Source organism: Oreochromis niloticus, unplaced genomic scaffold, assembly GCF_001858045.2.
Source record: "Oreochromis niloticus isolate F11D_XX unplaced genomic scaffold, O_niloticus_UMD_NMBU tig00001078_pilon, whole genome shotgun sequence".
In the NCBI taxonomy this organism is placed as follows: Eukaryota; Metazoa; Chordata; class Actinopteri; order Cichliformes; family Cichlidae; genus Oreochromis; species Oreochromis niloticus.
The window spans coordinates 1-16266 of record NW_020327299.1 but is presented as its reverse complement, the minus strand read 5'-3'; the positions used below and the strand labels follow the sequence as shown (position 1 = coordinate 16266).

Genomic DNA, 16266 nt, shown 5'->3' with positions numbered 1-16266 from the left:
TCACACTTGTTATGTCATCCCCGTTTGCGCTGTTACAAGCTGTATATTACTGATGTTTTGTATCTTTTCATTATTTTCTCCACACTTGTTATAGATTCAAATGTCTTTGGTATGAATTTTTCCCTCTCTGTCTTTATTTCACACAAATACCTGCAGCCTTTCTGACTGGAAACAGTTTTGTCAGGATATCTTGATGTTCTTTGTTCAAAGGTTTTCAGTGTTTATTCCATCAAACATTTCAAGTCATTTAATGTGCAAATTGAATAAAATCATGAATGACTGTAATCATCATCAGGTCACTTTATTATCCACTCAAAACTTTATTGGCACACAGCAGCTTCCCTGAGCGTTTTACAAAAAGCAAAGTAAACACAGTGAAGACTGTAAATCTGTACAAACAGGCAGGACAATATACAAACTTTGTTACTGAAGAGATCTCATTCATCCATCTTGAAGCTAAATTATATGCCGATTATGTAAGCAGATGATTTACAGGAATTACTTGATTGATTGGAAGACAAAATAATAGAGACAATCTGAAACATTGTAACAGCAGTCAGATTCAGCAGAAGGAAAACGGAGGATTTCTAAACCTGAGAAAGTGGAGTTGCACAGTGGTACCCTCATAAAGGGGGCGAGTTCAGATACTTAAAGGGATGAGCTGTTGTTGTTTTTTCACTCATCAGTTGTGGGTAAAGTCAGGGTTCCCGTTTGACTTCAGCATGCTGTGCTGCTCACAGTCTGATTCTCTGCCCTCTTCAGCCCCTCCTCCTCCCTCCTCTGTGCCGTTGCAGAGATGTCCATCACTGTTGCTGATGGTAACACTTTTCAAGTTTATTTCTTCTTCCTGCTCTGAGGATCCTCCACCAAAACTTCGAGTGCACACATTGAATATCCTGTTCCTCAGAAACCAGCAGAGCCAAACAAGCAGGTCAACGATCACACAAACAGCTGCTGTTATAAAGAATGTTCTCCACGACCAGCTTGAGCACTCTGATGGCTGCAGAGGACAAGAAGACAGAGCAGAAATATTAGTTAGCAGTTTTAACTGACTTTTAATGCTTTCAGTGAAAGTGAAAATCAAAGATTTTACACTGTAAAGCTCAACATAAAGATGAGGTCTTTATATACAGTCTGTGTGGACAGACCACAACCCTCTCTTTGCACATCTGTAAACACATGTTCCTGCTGAACCGCTGCGTCTGAATTCTGACTGTTCTTTGCTGGCAGGGCCAGTTGCCTTTGGCCCCTCGTGCTTATCTTTATGGCCACGTTATTTAAAGTCTTTCAGTCAGTCTGCAGTGATTAAACTGTGGACGATTAAGGTTTACAGTGACGTGTGAAACTACTTAAATTCTTACCGTGGGTGTGGTTGTAGGCTGTGAGGTGCTGCCCGGTGGTGGTGGTGATGGTGTGGAGATGTGCAGGTGGACAGCAGAGCGGTGTTTCTCTGTCTTCTCCACGTTACAGTAATACACTCCGTCGTCTCGGAGCTGAGCTCGCTTCACGGTGAGGGACAGGTCTCCTCGCTGGTACCAGTCTGATGGTATGGACACTCGGCTCTCATCATAGCCGTCTCCGTAGGTGATTTGCTTAGACGGAGGATTCAGCTCCAGCACCAGCTCTCCGTCTCTCCTCCAGCGCACCGATTTCACAGCCTGGCCGGCTGTAACGGAGCGACACGGTAGGATGGCACCTTCATCCCGGGGTGCGACAACTTTATAGGGCAGGAAAACGTGCAACTCTTCCAGCTCCCCCCTCTGTTTGTAGTTGCAGTTAAACTCGTAATAGCCGTGATCGTTAAAATCTGCTCTCTTTAATATCAGAGAATCGGAGCTGTGAGCCACCCGGTTAATGTAACCCGGTCCCGTCTTCCAGACACCGTCAAGAGAGGCGACCAGCTGATTGGTGCCATCCATCAGCTGATGATGCAGAGTGCCTTTTCCCGTCTTGCACTCCTCTGTGAGGGCAAACCTAACATCGTCTCCTGCAGAGGTCTGGATCAGTTTCCCAGACACCCGGCTGATAAAAAGAAGAAGGATGTAAGTGAGGGGGACAGATGTAGGACTCATCCTGCGCGCGGGGTGGAAATGTGCACCGTTACCGCGCGAGCTGACTTTTTATAGTCGCAGTGGGTGGTGCCGTCCGAACACCGGTCTGAGCCACATGAGAGCAGCACGATGCCCAATTGGCCAATTGACTGTCTGAAACAGCGAGCCCCTATGACTTAACTGTTATTATCATTATTATTATTATCATTATTATTATTATATCATAGATGTGTAAAGGCGTTGCACATGACACAGCCGGCGTTGTTACCCTTTAACCTCAGTGTACTTCAGATACATGTATTTGTGCTGTTTTTATGCGTAATAAACGGAATAAAACACAAATCTTGGCACGTCGCCTCCAGCAGGAAGTGATCCGCTCAGCAGGCACTGCTCTCGTTAGCTACCAGGTTCATTTGACGGGGAAAGAAAAGTGAGCTAGAAACAGCAGAAAATGACAAACTGTCCCCACAGTCTGTGCGGTCAGGGAGATAACGACGTTAGAGAGTTGATACCCAGGCTTATGTACACGCTGCAGTTTGGAAACAACATCTGGACTTCAGGTAACATCTCGCTATCTGTGCTTGAGCTAACTTGCTAAAACCTTTGGGAAATATCCGGAAAATGTGGAGGTGTTCAGGCATCCCCATGATTATTGATGCCGCTGAAATACATCCCGGCTAATGAGACACTAGTTAACTGTTTTAACTGAACCAGAGGAAGGACAAGAACAATGTTTAGCTTAGCACGGCTAATAGGCTAACGAGCATAGCCTGCTCAGAGCACGACGACATCTACAATAAAAGTCCGTTTATTTTCCACTTTTAGGGTATCTTACAGTTTCATGGAAACTAATCTTAATTTTTCTGACCCCAGTATAAGAAAGGAGTTAGTGTAACATAATTTTAAAGCGTTTTGAAGACACACACGGGCTTGAAGCGGAATCAAGAGTATAAACACCGTGGTTGGTATAGCTTACTGGGAGGAGAAGACACAATTGACTGTAGCAGGCTCTGCTGGTTCACCTGACACCACACATGGGCTTTTGTTATTACTCCAGTTTTATTTTTCAGCTGGCTGTTCAAGCCGTCACTTTCAGTCCTCCACTGTCATCATCCTGATCCCTGCATACTCCTGTTTTTAAAGACCAGGGAGGCACGATTAACCAACTGGCCACAGCTGGGTTAACCAGTCTCTCCCTAGCACTACCCTTTAAATGGTAAAATGGTAAATGGCCTGTATTGTATAGCGCTTTACTAGTCCCTAAGGACCCCAAAGCGCTTTTACACAACCAGTCATCCACCCATTCACACACACATTCACACACTGGACCACCCCTCCCCTGCAGCTGAGCCACAAACCAAGCCACTGTGGCATTTCCTGTGATTTACCCACCCAGGCCACTCCTGTTCTCTGGGGTGTGAGGATTTTGTTTGGTCAGTAGAATGGGGCTTAAGTTTGGGTACCTGGGTCCTGCTGGAGGTCAAGGTCTACGGTGGTTAGGTGGTGGAAGGCGATTGTAAGACGGCAAGCTAGGAGGGGAACTGACCAGGGTAGGATGTGGGTCCCTGAAGGTCAAGGTGGTGGAGGGCGACTGTGTGTGCCAGGGCAAACTACTGAGGGAGTGGACCAGGTTACGATGCGAGTACCCGGGGCCTGCTGGAGGTCAGGGTCAGGCTTCTGCTACCTTTCTGTCTGCTCAACTGTCTCAACTGGTTTGATCCCCATCTGCTCCAGTCTGCATGCAAAATATCCTTGGGCAAGATACTAGATACAGGTTGCTAAGAGTAGAAGAACATGTCCATTTATTTATAATCCCACAACCAAGAGGTTAGCCTTTATTTTCCATATTGTTTATTTAGCAGATTTTCATTGTTAAAAGAGTGTGTGGCGTGTACCCAGTTTGGTATAACATAAAGAGTATACTAGGATAACGAGTAACATGAGGCGTTCATTTATAGTTTTTCTTGAGAGTTTTTATGGAAGTACATGTTTTCAGACTACATTTGTTTCCTCACTGATTTAGGAAGACCGAGAACTAATGTTATGATACTGTAGATGAGTGGCTTTCTGAGTCATAAATCCACAGTGTTGCCTTCATAGTTGAGTGAAGCCAACACAGTGTTGGCTTCACTCAACTATGAAGGCAACACTGTGTAAATAGGTGCTGTGTGTTGTTCAGGGAGGTTTACAATAAAGTGTGGCTTGTGGTGGGTTGTGTTGTGGAAAGTAGTTGATGTTACATTTGCTGTGGTTCAGGATGCAGCAGGTATCTTAACACTCATATCACAGCTGTGGGTCACATATGCAGTTTGTAGTTCTGTTCCTGGTGAACTCTGCTGTTGCTCCCTTCCCTATTCCCAACCAATCAGCATTCAACAGTCTTCTGTGTCCAGCAGTATGCAGTGGTGATTTTGCAGGACTGCACTGGAGCACATCTGCAGTGGGTGAACACCCCTCTCTGTACACTGTGTGAACAGGTGTATGGGAGCATGAATTACTCTCAGCAGTCAGGCCCTCGTCCTCCTTCAGGAAGGCCAGGTTCATGTCTGCTCCTGCTGAGATCTTTGTGTGTGATGCTGACTCGTCTCCTTTGGGGCTTGAAGATTTTTCTCGAGGCTTCTGCAGCAGTAAATCTTTCTGCTCTGGTCTGTTAGCCTTATTCACTGTAATCATTTATAATGTTGTTATTAGGCGTGGGAAATTAGTTTAAAAACCCAAACATGATTTACACAGTTTCCCATTAACCTCAGCGCACCAAACAACCAGTTCTTATATTAAAAAAATGGAGAAGAAGGATCAACAAATTCATGGCTTAAAAATATCACATCAGAACTTCTTCTTTTCTTTTGTTCTCCACTTTCTCCAGATTACTCAGTTTTTTTTTTTTTTCAGGAAACACCGCACACCAGCTGAGATGTGTCATGTTTTCAGCTAAAGCCGAGCTCGGCTCTAAGCTGGTTCACATGTCTGTGCATGAGTGTTACTTTTCCACCACACATAGCTCTTTGTATTTAGACCACAACACGTCTGACCCGAGCACCTTCTTCCACATGTTTGTTGTGTCTCCTACATGGCTCATGGTAAACTGCACTTTTTATGTCTTTCTCTCAACAATGGCTTTCTTCTTGTCACTCTTCCATATAGGCCAGATTTGGGGAGTACATGACTTACAGTTGTCCTGTGGACAGATTCTCCCACCTGAGCTGCTGATTTCTGCAGCTTCTTCAGAGTGACCATGGGTCTCTTGGAAGCCTCTCTGACCAGGATGACCATGTCTTGGTAGGTTTGCAGTTGTAGCATACTTTCTCCATTTTTGGATGATGGAGTGCTGCTTGAGATGTTCTTGGGATATTTTTGTATAACCTAACCTTGCTTTAAACCTACAGCTTTATCCCTGTCTGGTGACTTCCTTGGTCTTCATGATCCTGTTTATTAGCTAATGTTATCTAACAAATGACTGAGACTTCACAGAGCAGGTGTATTTATAATGAGACTAAATGACACACAGGTCAACTCTGTTATCTAATCGGTGACTCTGAAGGATATTGATTGCACTGGATTTTAATTAGGAGTATCAGAGTACAGGGGGCTGAACACAAATGCACGGCACACTTTTCAGATTTTTATTTGCTTAAAATAAAAAAAACAATATTTTCGTACCACTTCACAATTATGTGCTACTTTGTGTTGGTCCATCACAGGAAATCTAAATAAAAAACGTTTGCGATTGTAGTGTGGAACAGGAAACATGACTGACAGGAAACATGACTGACTGGAAACATGACTGACTGGATGCTTTTTTTCCAGGCAGCAGCAGGATTGGGTGATGTACTTCCAGTCACGCTATTGTTAACGCTGGGATTTACCAAAGGGCCGACGATTTTATGGTCGCACTTCTCAAAACTATAGCACAAATGCACACCAACAAACAAACAAATCTTAATAACACACATAAAATGCAAATGCAGTATGCTCTCATTTCAAAATCGGACAGTCAGAAATATATTTACTCCTCCTGTTTTCACTGATATGATGATGACTCTGATGGATCAGTGTAGCCACTCCACACACACACAGACACACACACATTAAGTTCAAAGCTCACAGAAGTGGCACGCCCAGATACGTCTTTGTTTGAAATCAGAGTTATTGCTGCCAATAGTTTTGGGGGAAATAAACTGATAGAGCATAGTGTCTCGATATTTTGATGATTGACTGTCTCATGACGACATTTATGTCAGGTTTTGTTGGAATGTTTGATGAAACCGATATTCACAAAGTTTAACTTTGAGGACATCATTTGGAGTAAAAACGTGATAAATCCCAGTGTGTCTTATTGCAATACTCAGAATGTTGCAAAATTTTCATAAACCGCATTAATATACTATCATGAGGGAAGTATTGTAATAAGAGCCTATCGTGGGCTGTCTGGGGATTCCCACCTCTAGTTGCCCACTGTTTTTATTCGCTGATCTGCAACATTAACATCCATCAGCACAGCCCCAGCAGGTAGCCAGTGTAAACACAGTGATTCAAGTCATGATATTTATTGAAGGCTGTGGGAGTGCTGCTGTGGGGCTAATTTGGAGCTAACCTCTTTATGTTTCCTTTAACAAGGTGATTCTCTTCAGTATTACTGGTCAAGAACTGCACACAATCCCTACTGTGTGTGTGTGTGTGTGTGTGTGTGTGTGTGTGTGTGTGTGTGTGTGTGTGAAATCAGTTACAAGAGTAAAGCAGCTCATGTTACATGTCAGGGCTCTAGACTAACTGTTTGCCAGGGTTGCACTGGTTTGCCTAACTTTGGGCGCACCCAAATTTTTCAACTGCATCGCTTAACACCACAGTGTTACATGTGCACTTTTTTGGGGGGGAAATTGCTGTCCATATAAACAATATTGATTTGTAAATGATTAACTAACAATCTTGTCAACCCAAAGTTCTTTATTTGGAGCACAGTTCTACAAGAAAGACAAGTTACTGAAAAAGTCCTTGTGCTTAAAGTGCTTTGGGACTCTTTGGTAATATTGTAGACAATGTTAAACTTAATCATCATCACGGCCTCCTCTGATTACCTGTTTGCTGCTGCCTGCCGCTAAAAGGCAGTGGGGAGAGGGGACACCACTTCTGTCCACCTAAGCTACTCACTGGAGATGGGTATCGTCACTGATTTCGATAATCCATTCGATTCCAATTCACAAGGTCCTGATTTGATTCGATTAAGTTTTGCCTCAGACACTCAGAAATATTATTATTCTGATCATTTATCAGTACTGATACATGTGAGACTTCATCAGAGGTGCGAGCATCACAGCAGATGCCTTTGTGTCAAAGTAACTGAGGATAAAACACAGAAAACATGAAGGAGAGAGAGAGAGAGAGAGAGAGCTGTGCAGGAAGTGTGATTTTTATCGTGGTGGAAGCAAAACAGCAAAAGTAGGAGGAAATTAATGAGCACATTTATCAAATGTGCATCGCAGTTTGGATCTTCTTTTGCTGCTGGTTCAGTCAGTTTTGGTTGGAAACACAAAGCGCGGACCCGCCTACGCATCAGAATCAGTGAGCTGTCGGCTTTCAGCCCCGACAGCGTGTCCGTGTCGTCGGGTGAGAAAGCCGAGGAAGAGAAAGCTGATTCTGATGCGTCAGGTCCGTGCTCTGTTTACGTCTTTGTGTGGAATCCGTGTACCTGCTCTCATTTGCTGTTTGATGGTTTGTGAGCTTTAACCTGAGATTCTGGCGTTTCTGACAAAATACATTTATATTTAAAAGTCGATTCAGGATTTAATCAATTGATATCGCTTTATTCAAGCTACTCACCTCACTCTCTCCACCTGCACAGTCAGAGAGGTCCCGCCCCTGACTATCTCTGATTGGTTTAGACCACGATATGGGCATAATGTGTCTGTTGTTGACCACACAGAGACTTTCAGAGTTGCAGAGACTTTGCAGAGTGATGGAGATGGTGGTCCAGGTGAAGTCGTCTGAGATGTCACCTCCCAGGAACTTGATGTTGTTAACAGTCTCTACTGTGGAGCCGTGGATGCTGAGTGGTGTGTGGGTTGAGAGAGTCTCCCTGAAGTCAACGATCATCTCCTTGGTCTTGTCCACATTCAGTGACAGGTTGTTCTCATTGCACCAGAACGCCAGCTGTTGAACCTCATCTCTGTACGCTGACTTGTCGTTGCTGCTGATGAGTCCAACCACGGTTGTGTCATCAGCAAACTTGATGTGGTTAGAGCTGTGTAGACCGGTGCAGTCGTGTGTCAGGAGAGTAAACAACAGTGGGCTGAGAACACAGCCCTGAGGAGCTCCTGTGCTCAGCCTGATGGTGCTGGAGAGGTTGTCGCCAATTTGGACGGACTGAGGCCTCTGACAGGAAATCTAGTATCCAGTTGCAGAGAGAGGTGCTCAGTCCCAACTTGCTGAGTTAGTTTTTGGGGGATAATGGAAACCCTCTGTTGTTATTGTCACAGCTGCCGAGGCAAGCCCTGTGGTGTTTGTGGAGAAAAGGACCCAAAATGCAGGCAAAGGCTGTGATGTGAGTGAGCGTTTATTTACAAGTGACCAAAGTGGCAGAAACTGGGAACGAGGAATGAAAAGCTACCAAAAAAAACCTTTACCGGGAAAACTAAAGACAAACCTGAAAACATGACACGAGACGCAGAACGATGAACAAAACACCATCAAACGCAGACGAGCCAACAAAGAGCACAGACCGACACTCACTATAAATACACACACAAGGTAATCAGGCAATGAAGCACAGCTGACCCTAATTCACGTGATGACAGGAAGACACAAGCTAAACACAGAAATAACAGACATAGACCATCAAAGTAAAACAGGAAGTACACAGTTTTACAATCACTCACTCAAGGACATGAACAAAACACCGGGAGAGCGCGCGGGCAGGTATAACAAGACACAAGAACCAAAAACCCTAAGGACTGATACAAAATCAGAAGAAACTAGAATATAACAACAATAAACTCAAAACGCTGGGTCAGCGACCCAGGACCATAACGGTTAGGATGTTAAGCATAAATTCTCAGAAAGTCAGATTTTGCTGCACAAGTCGCTGGCAATGACTCCAGAGGACTCCCTCTCAGTTCAGAGAAATGTGGTGGATTGAGGTAAATTTGCTGAGCCGTGCTTTCCCCCCTCGATTCTAGAGTCAAATGTGAGGCCATCTGTCTGACAGCTAAAGCTTGGTTCAAACTGCCTGCTGCAGAACGACAATGACTTTGCTTTTCATAACTGCCATGTGTTCAAAAAGCATTTTATGATAACATCAAATACAGTGCTGTTTTTGTAGTGTTTTTGTAAAGTTCAAGACTGCGATGGTGCTTGATGATCAAAGTGTGAAGAGTAACAGGTGAAGGGTAATATTTGATGCTGCGTCACTGTGGTTAGATGTGTGGTTGAATGAAGACTTAATCTGACACCATCGAGTAAAACGTCCAAAGGAAAAATGGTTTTAAATGTGCTGATATGACTTTCATCCAGATGTAAAGAGAGACTGAAAAACTATTAAACGACTGATAGATGATCACCATTAATATCAGTTAAAACAGCACAACAGTGACTGAGAGCACACAGAAGATCACATTAGTTAATTTTCTGTTTGTGTTCCTGTCATGTTTTAAACACAAACGTTAGAGATGTCTTACAGTATACAGCAGTCTAATGGTCCTGTGTGTGTGTGTGTGTGTGTGTGTGTGTGTGTGTGTGTGTGTGTGTGTGTGTGTGTGTGTGTGTGTGTGTGTGTGAGTGAGAGAGAGTCGTCTTTTATCAGTATTGATGGTGTTTAAACAGGAAATTACAATCACAATGTAACTGAAGTAGCTTTGAGTGGTTCAGTCATTCAATAGTAGATTAGCGTTAGTTTAGTGTCATTGAGCCACTGAATGAGTCCATTGAGCTTCAGCTGGCAGACAGCCTGATATTTATCCCGTCTCATGTACTGATCAGTTGTCTGACAGTTTTGTTGTGAATGCAGTGTTAGTGAGTGTAGAGAGTGGGAGAGACCAGGCCATCACTGATGTTATTATAACAGTCAGAACAAAATGCCCATGGCCTGAATTTAAAAAGTGGACTCCAGATGACTGATGCCCTCAGTTTGCTCCACTTTCAGTTACATTCAAGCACTCATATTATCACTGAATGAACCAGTAACCCTTACCAGCAAAGTCCCAGATTCAGAGACCTACGTCCTGACTGTAAAACTGCTGCTTGAACAGTGCTGATCATTTTAGTGCAAATTTGGCAGCAGGTCAAAGTTATGTCTGTGTGAGGGACTGAAACCTGCCTGGTTACACAGAAACTTCCTTTGATAGTTCTTATGATACACAGTTTACTCCACTGTAGGTCTTATTGGTCTGTTTCTACACATTAATGCTGAAATAAATACTTGCCCTTCATGGTGATAATGCAGGCTTTTAGGGGCAGCCAGTTTAGGCAGAGCTGGCTGGATGTTTATATTTGTTCAGAGATAAATGCTGGAAGGAGTGTGTGTGAATTTCTGTGTAACCTAATAAAGTGTTCACATCTTCCCTTTTTTTCTTCTTCAGTTGGCTTCAGTCTCTGTTCACTCACTTGAATGTGAAACACTTCCGCTATGACCAATGCTGAGATTACTCAGCAGTTGCTGTTTTTAGACCTGTGACTTTAGTTGCAGTATTTTTCTTTTCACGTTTGACCTCTTTGTTTATTAACGCAGGTACGCTGGATTCTTCTGATACTCACTTAAATGTGTCCCTGGTGTCCAACGGTCGACATCTGGTAAGAAATCTTTCTCTCTTTTGATGAACTGCCCTTTTCTTTCTGTCAGTGAAATGTGTAATACAAAATCCAGCATTGATCATAAAGGTTGTAAAGCAGGTGACATCTTTTTGCCTATTGATTGATTGCTCTGAGATTTAAATTTAGGGGGTTACAGCCTTAAAGTTTTATCAGGATATATCAACAAATTTGTGATATTATTCACAACAATATAGGAAAAAAATACTGAATAAAATGTGTCGTTAATTCAAAAAAATTAACAACACACTTCTTTGTTTGACGTGTGCATTTGTTGACGCTTGGTTCACATATCACTGCCTGCTTGTTTCTCTTTGCTCACACACTGTCACAGTCTGGATGTTATCAGTCTAAAGTTTAGACTTAACATAGTTTAGAGTCTAAACTAAGCTTCAGGTTCCAGCCTGCCTCGAAGACGAGGAGTGTGAGCCAGTGCACGTGACTGACACCATCAAATATATTTAACCAGTTACTCCATTCATTTTACACTCATGCATAGTTCATTTGCTTTGAGTTACACTCACCAGTTCTGTAGTAAATCCCACACAGTCAGTCTGGAGTCATTAATTACAGAGAAATTTTCAGAGTTTTCATCTCAGAAAATTAAGAACATTATTTTAGGCTTAGAAAGCTGCAATTTTACTGCAGAATTTCAAACGGTGCAACATTTAAGAAGTTTCGTCTTCCTTTCTCTGTTTCTTCTTTCAACATTTCTTTGTTTCAGTGAACACTGGAGGGAAAGTTATTTGCATATACTATAGACACACTATTGATGGATAGGAATCTTTCACAGTTTGAACATCACGTTAACATAAAATTGGTCAGATTTAGTGACATTTTGAACATTTACTAAGTGCTGTGCGGCTGAGTGAGTTCAGTGTGTTCATGCATTACCTCTTTGTTGTGTGCTGGCACATACTGTGCATTCACACACAGTTAAAATGTGGTTTTATTTGCATAAACTGCTGAGGAGCATCAGTTCATTCATGTACAAGTAAACACAAAACCCCATTTGAGTTTTTATCTGATGCTGCCTGCATATTAACTGATGAGGGTTTCTCAGCAGCCTGACATCAACTTCAGGACTGATTGATTAATAATACTTTATTTATCCTGAGGATCAACCGAGGATGATCCTCTTCTTAGTATCATAAAGGACGGGTACTCGAGAGGGGATATTTGATAAGTCACAGTGAGTGAGTGACAAATGCAGGGTTGATACACGGGTTAGTGTGAACTTCTGGTTTTCCCCTGATTTCTCTCTTACAGTCTCATATATAACACTTCAGAGACGGTGTAGTTCTGCAAATAGACACATGCACTATTTATAATGCAAACCATCTTGTACAGGAAGTGGCTACAATCTAAAAGACACTCGCTGTACCGGATTTGTTTCTTCTTCTCCTCCTCCTTCTTTTTTCTTCAGACCTGAGACTTGTTTTGTAATTCACTTGGCTGGTGTGCTTAGTTTGGGGTGCTAGTGGCACTTTATTGTTGCAAAAATGACTGAATGATTTGGTAACTTAACAAAAATAAATAAATACACTTTGCAAAACTTCAGAAAGTCAGAAGAATTTAAAAAAATTGCACAAAAAAACTTCCTCTGAAGCAAAACATGAAGAAACAAGTGGTGGTTCAAGACTTTTGCACAGCACTGTGTAACTGTATAGCTGTACTCATAAATGCCCCACTCGTTCCAGGGTGTTGAAGTGTGCATTTGTTGACACTTGGGTCATATATCACTGCCTGCTTGTTTCTCTTTACTCGTGTCATCACAGTCCGGTTGTTATCCACGGTGTATGTTTGCCTCAGGCAGTGAAAACAAGAATTTACATGAATCACTGTGATATAATTATGTAAATACGATGGGTTAGTGCACAGTAAAGGCAGTGATTGTGTGTTTTGCTTTATTTGACTGAAATCTGGACTTTTAATTTTTTTCCTGTTAAACCAAAAAGCTTAATATGCTCATGTAAATGTGGAGGAAAGTAGATGAACATTGATCTCTCAGTGCGTTAAATCTGACTCAGCTGAATCTGAAAGAGTCTGCAGCCCCACAGTGGTGCTGCCTGCATCTAGTGCAAAACATGCTTATACGACCACGTAAGGTCATCCAGGACAACAGTGTAATGTGCAAACAAAGAGAAATGAAACTATAGGGATTCAATTCTCAAGTGTGTACCACCTGTTTGCATTACATGGCTCAACAAAACGTGAAACCTCAGCAAACTCTTGATTGTGTTTTTCCACTTTTATCTTTGATTCTGTTTTTTTTGTTTGTTTGTTTGTTTGTTTGCTCTGTGCACTCTCACTTGAACTTCTTTCACATCTACTTCAGTCTACTTTTGACTTGACCTACTTCAGTGCTTAATAAAGAACATAACAAATACAGCAGTAGAAGCAGCACTGGCACTGATGAGATTAGTGCAGGATTCAATGATCTGTGCATCCTGTTGCTGTTCATTTAAAAGGCTGAAGCAGGACGTGTTGTCTTCAGTCAGTGACAGCATTCACGTTGCTCTGTCACCATGTACCCACATCCCTGTAATCAAAACAGTGTAAACCAGTTTAAGGTTCCAGCCTGCCTCAAAGACAGGGAGTGTGAGCCAGTGCACATGACCGGCACCATCAAATATACTTAACCAGTTACTCCATTCATTTTACACTCATGCATAGTTCATATGCTTTGTGTCACACTCACCAGTTCTGTAGTAAATCCCACACAGTCAGTCTATGTACACTGTAAGGATCTTTTCAGTGTGTCTGTCTGGAGTCATTAATCAGAAAAACCCCTTTAGTCACTTGAATTTTCAGCTTTGATCTTAGAAAACTGTGAAAACCATCTTAGGTCTTGTTTACAGTTTAGGAAGCTTCAGTTTAACTCGACAGCTTCAGACAGTGAAACATTTTAACAAGTTTTGCTCTTCCTTTGTCTGTTTTTTATTTTTTTTTTTTTACTTTGGGGATGTCGAATATACAACTTCAAAACATCTTCAGAGCTCTTTGTTTTACTTTTAACCAAAAACTGTGGAGTTACAACATGAAACATGTTTAAACACCACATCAAGCATTCTATCCTTATTCCATTGATTAATCGAGTAATAACATTTGTCTTATGAGCAATGATAAATATTCAAAAGGGAAAAAAACTGAGAATACACAGTAAGTCTCTCTCTCTCTCTCTCTCTCTCTCTCTCTCTCTCTCTCTCTCTCTCTCTCTCTCTCTCTCTCTCTCTCTCTCTCTCTGAAAAAGTGGGAACATCTGCATGAACTGAGTCATTCAGAAATTGCAAAGCGAGATTATTTGTGATACTTTCACAACTCCTTCTTCTTCTTTGTGCTCCACAGAATATTCTGCACCGTCCGTCTGTGGTTTTCTCTCAATATCCTGTTTTTAGGTTCGTGTGAGCCTTTTTTGCAGTCATGTAGACATTGGTGGAGTCTTTGTAAGAGAGAAACGTGTGTGGTTTTTTTCTGTTCTTTCTGTTCACGTTCTGCATCCATGCAGCTGGTGCTTACACTCCCCCGTCCTTTACAACATATTCATCCGTTCAGTATTGTCACCTCACTTTTTTCTTTTTCAGGATTTTACTGGCTGGAGCAATTTTCTCTGAGGAAACCAACACAAACTGGGATAAATGTAACTACTGTTGCTGATTACTTACTTATTGATTACTTACTGTTACTTAAGCTTGCTTTGAGCTCTGTGTGGTGTATTTTTTTGAAAAATGAAAAACAACAACACGTCTTAAACTGCCAAGACAAATAATGAAAGTTTGACTCACACTTTTGTTTTTACATCATGGCTGAACTACCTTAAACGTTTTTTTTTTTTAAACCAAAACCAAATGACACAGTGTTGTATCTTTTATCTACCTGCACTGTGACACTCTGCGGTGTTGTCATGGCCATTTTTAATGTTACTGTTTGCAGGTAGAGAAGTTAAGATGGAGAAATGGAAAGTCTGTTTGTTCATGTTGTTCGTGTGAAGAAGAAAAATCAGCATTTGCAATAAAATGCTGTTGATATAAGTACAGGTTGTTGTTAGTCTTTGGTTGAGTGCAGTGTTTTCTACTTTGCTTTCTGCTTTTTCACCCAAGCAGAAATAACAAGAATGAACTATGTTATTATAATGTATAAACTTCATATTGTTAATAGAGTTTTGATCATTATATGCAGTAGTTTTGGTCACAAGTTTGGGTAAAAGAACTTTAAAAAGCTGAACTTTGGGTTTTAAAGTGAGAGCAGTTTCTGAGTGTGTGGCTGTGATCTACCAGATACCAAGGCATGTTTTCCTCCTCAGCTCCTCTTTCTCTGCATACAGCTTCAGTTTCCACTTTGAGCCACGCACCCATCTAATCTAAACATCACTCCTCATCACTTTGTTATGATGTGTGACAGCAGACACTCAGCAGGTAGGCGGGCCATCCTTAGCTCTCTGTACAGTCTGTTAGTGCCAGTGGAGTACTGTGTGCAGTCGATGCACCTGTGCACCGTGTCTTTGTCACGTTTTTGAGGCTGACAGTGAAAACTCTGTTGCCGTGTTTCTTTGTGACTAATGCAGTAAAATCTGACTTAGGATAAAAATAATGTGGGAAAACAGTCTGACTGCAAAGCAAGTTACAGGATAGAGCAAGGTTGCATAGAAAATGAAGGAATTTGGTACATTTTTCACGAAGCTTGATGCTTTTTGTCTTGCAACAATAATATTTCTGCATCTCTGTTACCATTGTTTAGTTTTCCTGCTGCTTGGTGGCTCAGATTGGAGTGTAACATTGATGCAGATGTTAATTTGTTCAACTTCAGGGACTCAGTGTGTGTTAGTGTTGGTGTATAAGGTGAAATTGGTCCTTACATTTAATGAACATGTTTCTGTGTGTCACAGTTTGGCTTTCACTGAGAGCTTTCCTGGACAGTTTTTTATTTATGCACATCTTTTCAGAATGCATTTGTTTCCTGTGTTTCAGCAAGAGCGAGAAAACTATTGTTGAAGGAACAGAGGCAAAACACTCAAATTGTGATTCTCGTTCTGTGTGTGTGTGTGTGTGTGTGTGTGTGTGTGTGTGTTAATGATTAATATCACTCAAGACCACTTAGAAAATGACAAAGTCTGGCTGCTCTGAAGCAAATATGAAGAAACAAGGAGTGACACAAGACTTCTCTTCACACTCTATAACTAAACAGCTGTGCTCACAAATGACTCACTTGGTCACATTAAGTCACATTAAGGTCAAAGCTGTGCTGATCTGCTGTTCTCACTGCTTTTTTGTGTGTTGGTCCAAAGCTGAGCTCTAAGGCGGCTCTAAGCTGGTTTCAGAATCAGATACTTTATTGATCCCTAGGAGAAAATATGTTGGTTACAGTGCTCCAGTACAAACAGTAACAAAAACAGACAATACAAGAAGTAAGAAATAGC

General features: G+C 41.8%; 1 protein-coding gene and 1 long non-coding RNA gene across 3 annotated transcripts; one reads left to right on the top strand and one right to left on the bottom strand.

Moving 5' to 3' along the window:
• Positions 1-32: 32 nt before the first annotated feature.
• On the bottom strand, positions 33-4118 carry LOC102082671 (matrix remodeling-associated protein 8). 2 transcript variants are annotated; one of them, XM_005466383.4, is made up of 3 exons: positions 3028-4118; positions 1362-2022; positions 33-1000 (listed from the first exon to the last, which is right to left on the bottom strand). In XM_005466383.4, the coding sequence occupies exons 2-3, from the start codon at positions 1917-1919 to the stop codon at positions 683-685; spliced, it is 876 nt and encodes a 291-aa protein (XP_005466440.1). In that variant the 5' UTR covers positions 1920-2022; positions 3028-4118; the 3' UTR covers positions 33-682. The 2 variants fall into 2 exon arrangements, with proteins under 2 accessions (XP_005466440.1, XP_005466439.1); XM_005466382.4 differs by lacking the exon at positions 3028-4118 and having other exon boundaries at positions 1362-2227.
• On the top strand, positions 2403-14654 carry LOC102078636 (uncharacterized). The gene is made up of 4 exons (XR_002060804.2): positions 2403-2611; positions 5196-5330; positions 10771-10832; positions 14435-14654. It is a non-coding gene; the product is annotated as an uncharacterized LOC102078636 (long non-coding RNA).
• The last annotated feature ends 1612 nt before the right edge of the window (positions 14655-16266 follow it).

Bases quoted from the DNA above. Each gene is read 5' to 3' on its own strand.
- LOC102082671 (XM_005466382.4), bottom strand. From the start codon at position 2,072: ATGAGTCCTACATCTGTCCCCCTCACTTACATCCTTCTTCTTTTTATC. The intron at 1,001-1,361 runs GTAAGAATTTAA...TGTCCTCTGCAG, and splicing joins AGCCTACAACCACACCCACG to CCATCAGAGTGCTCAAGCTG.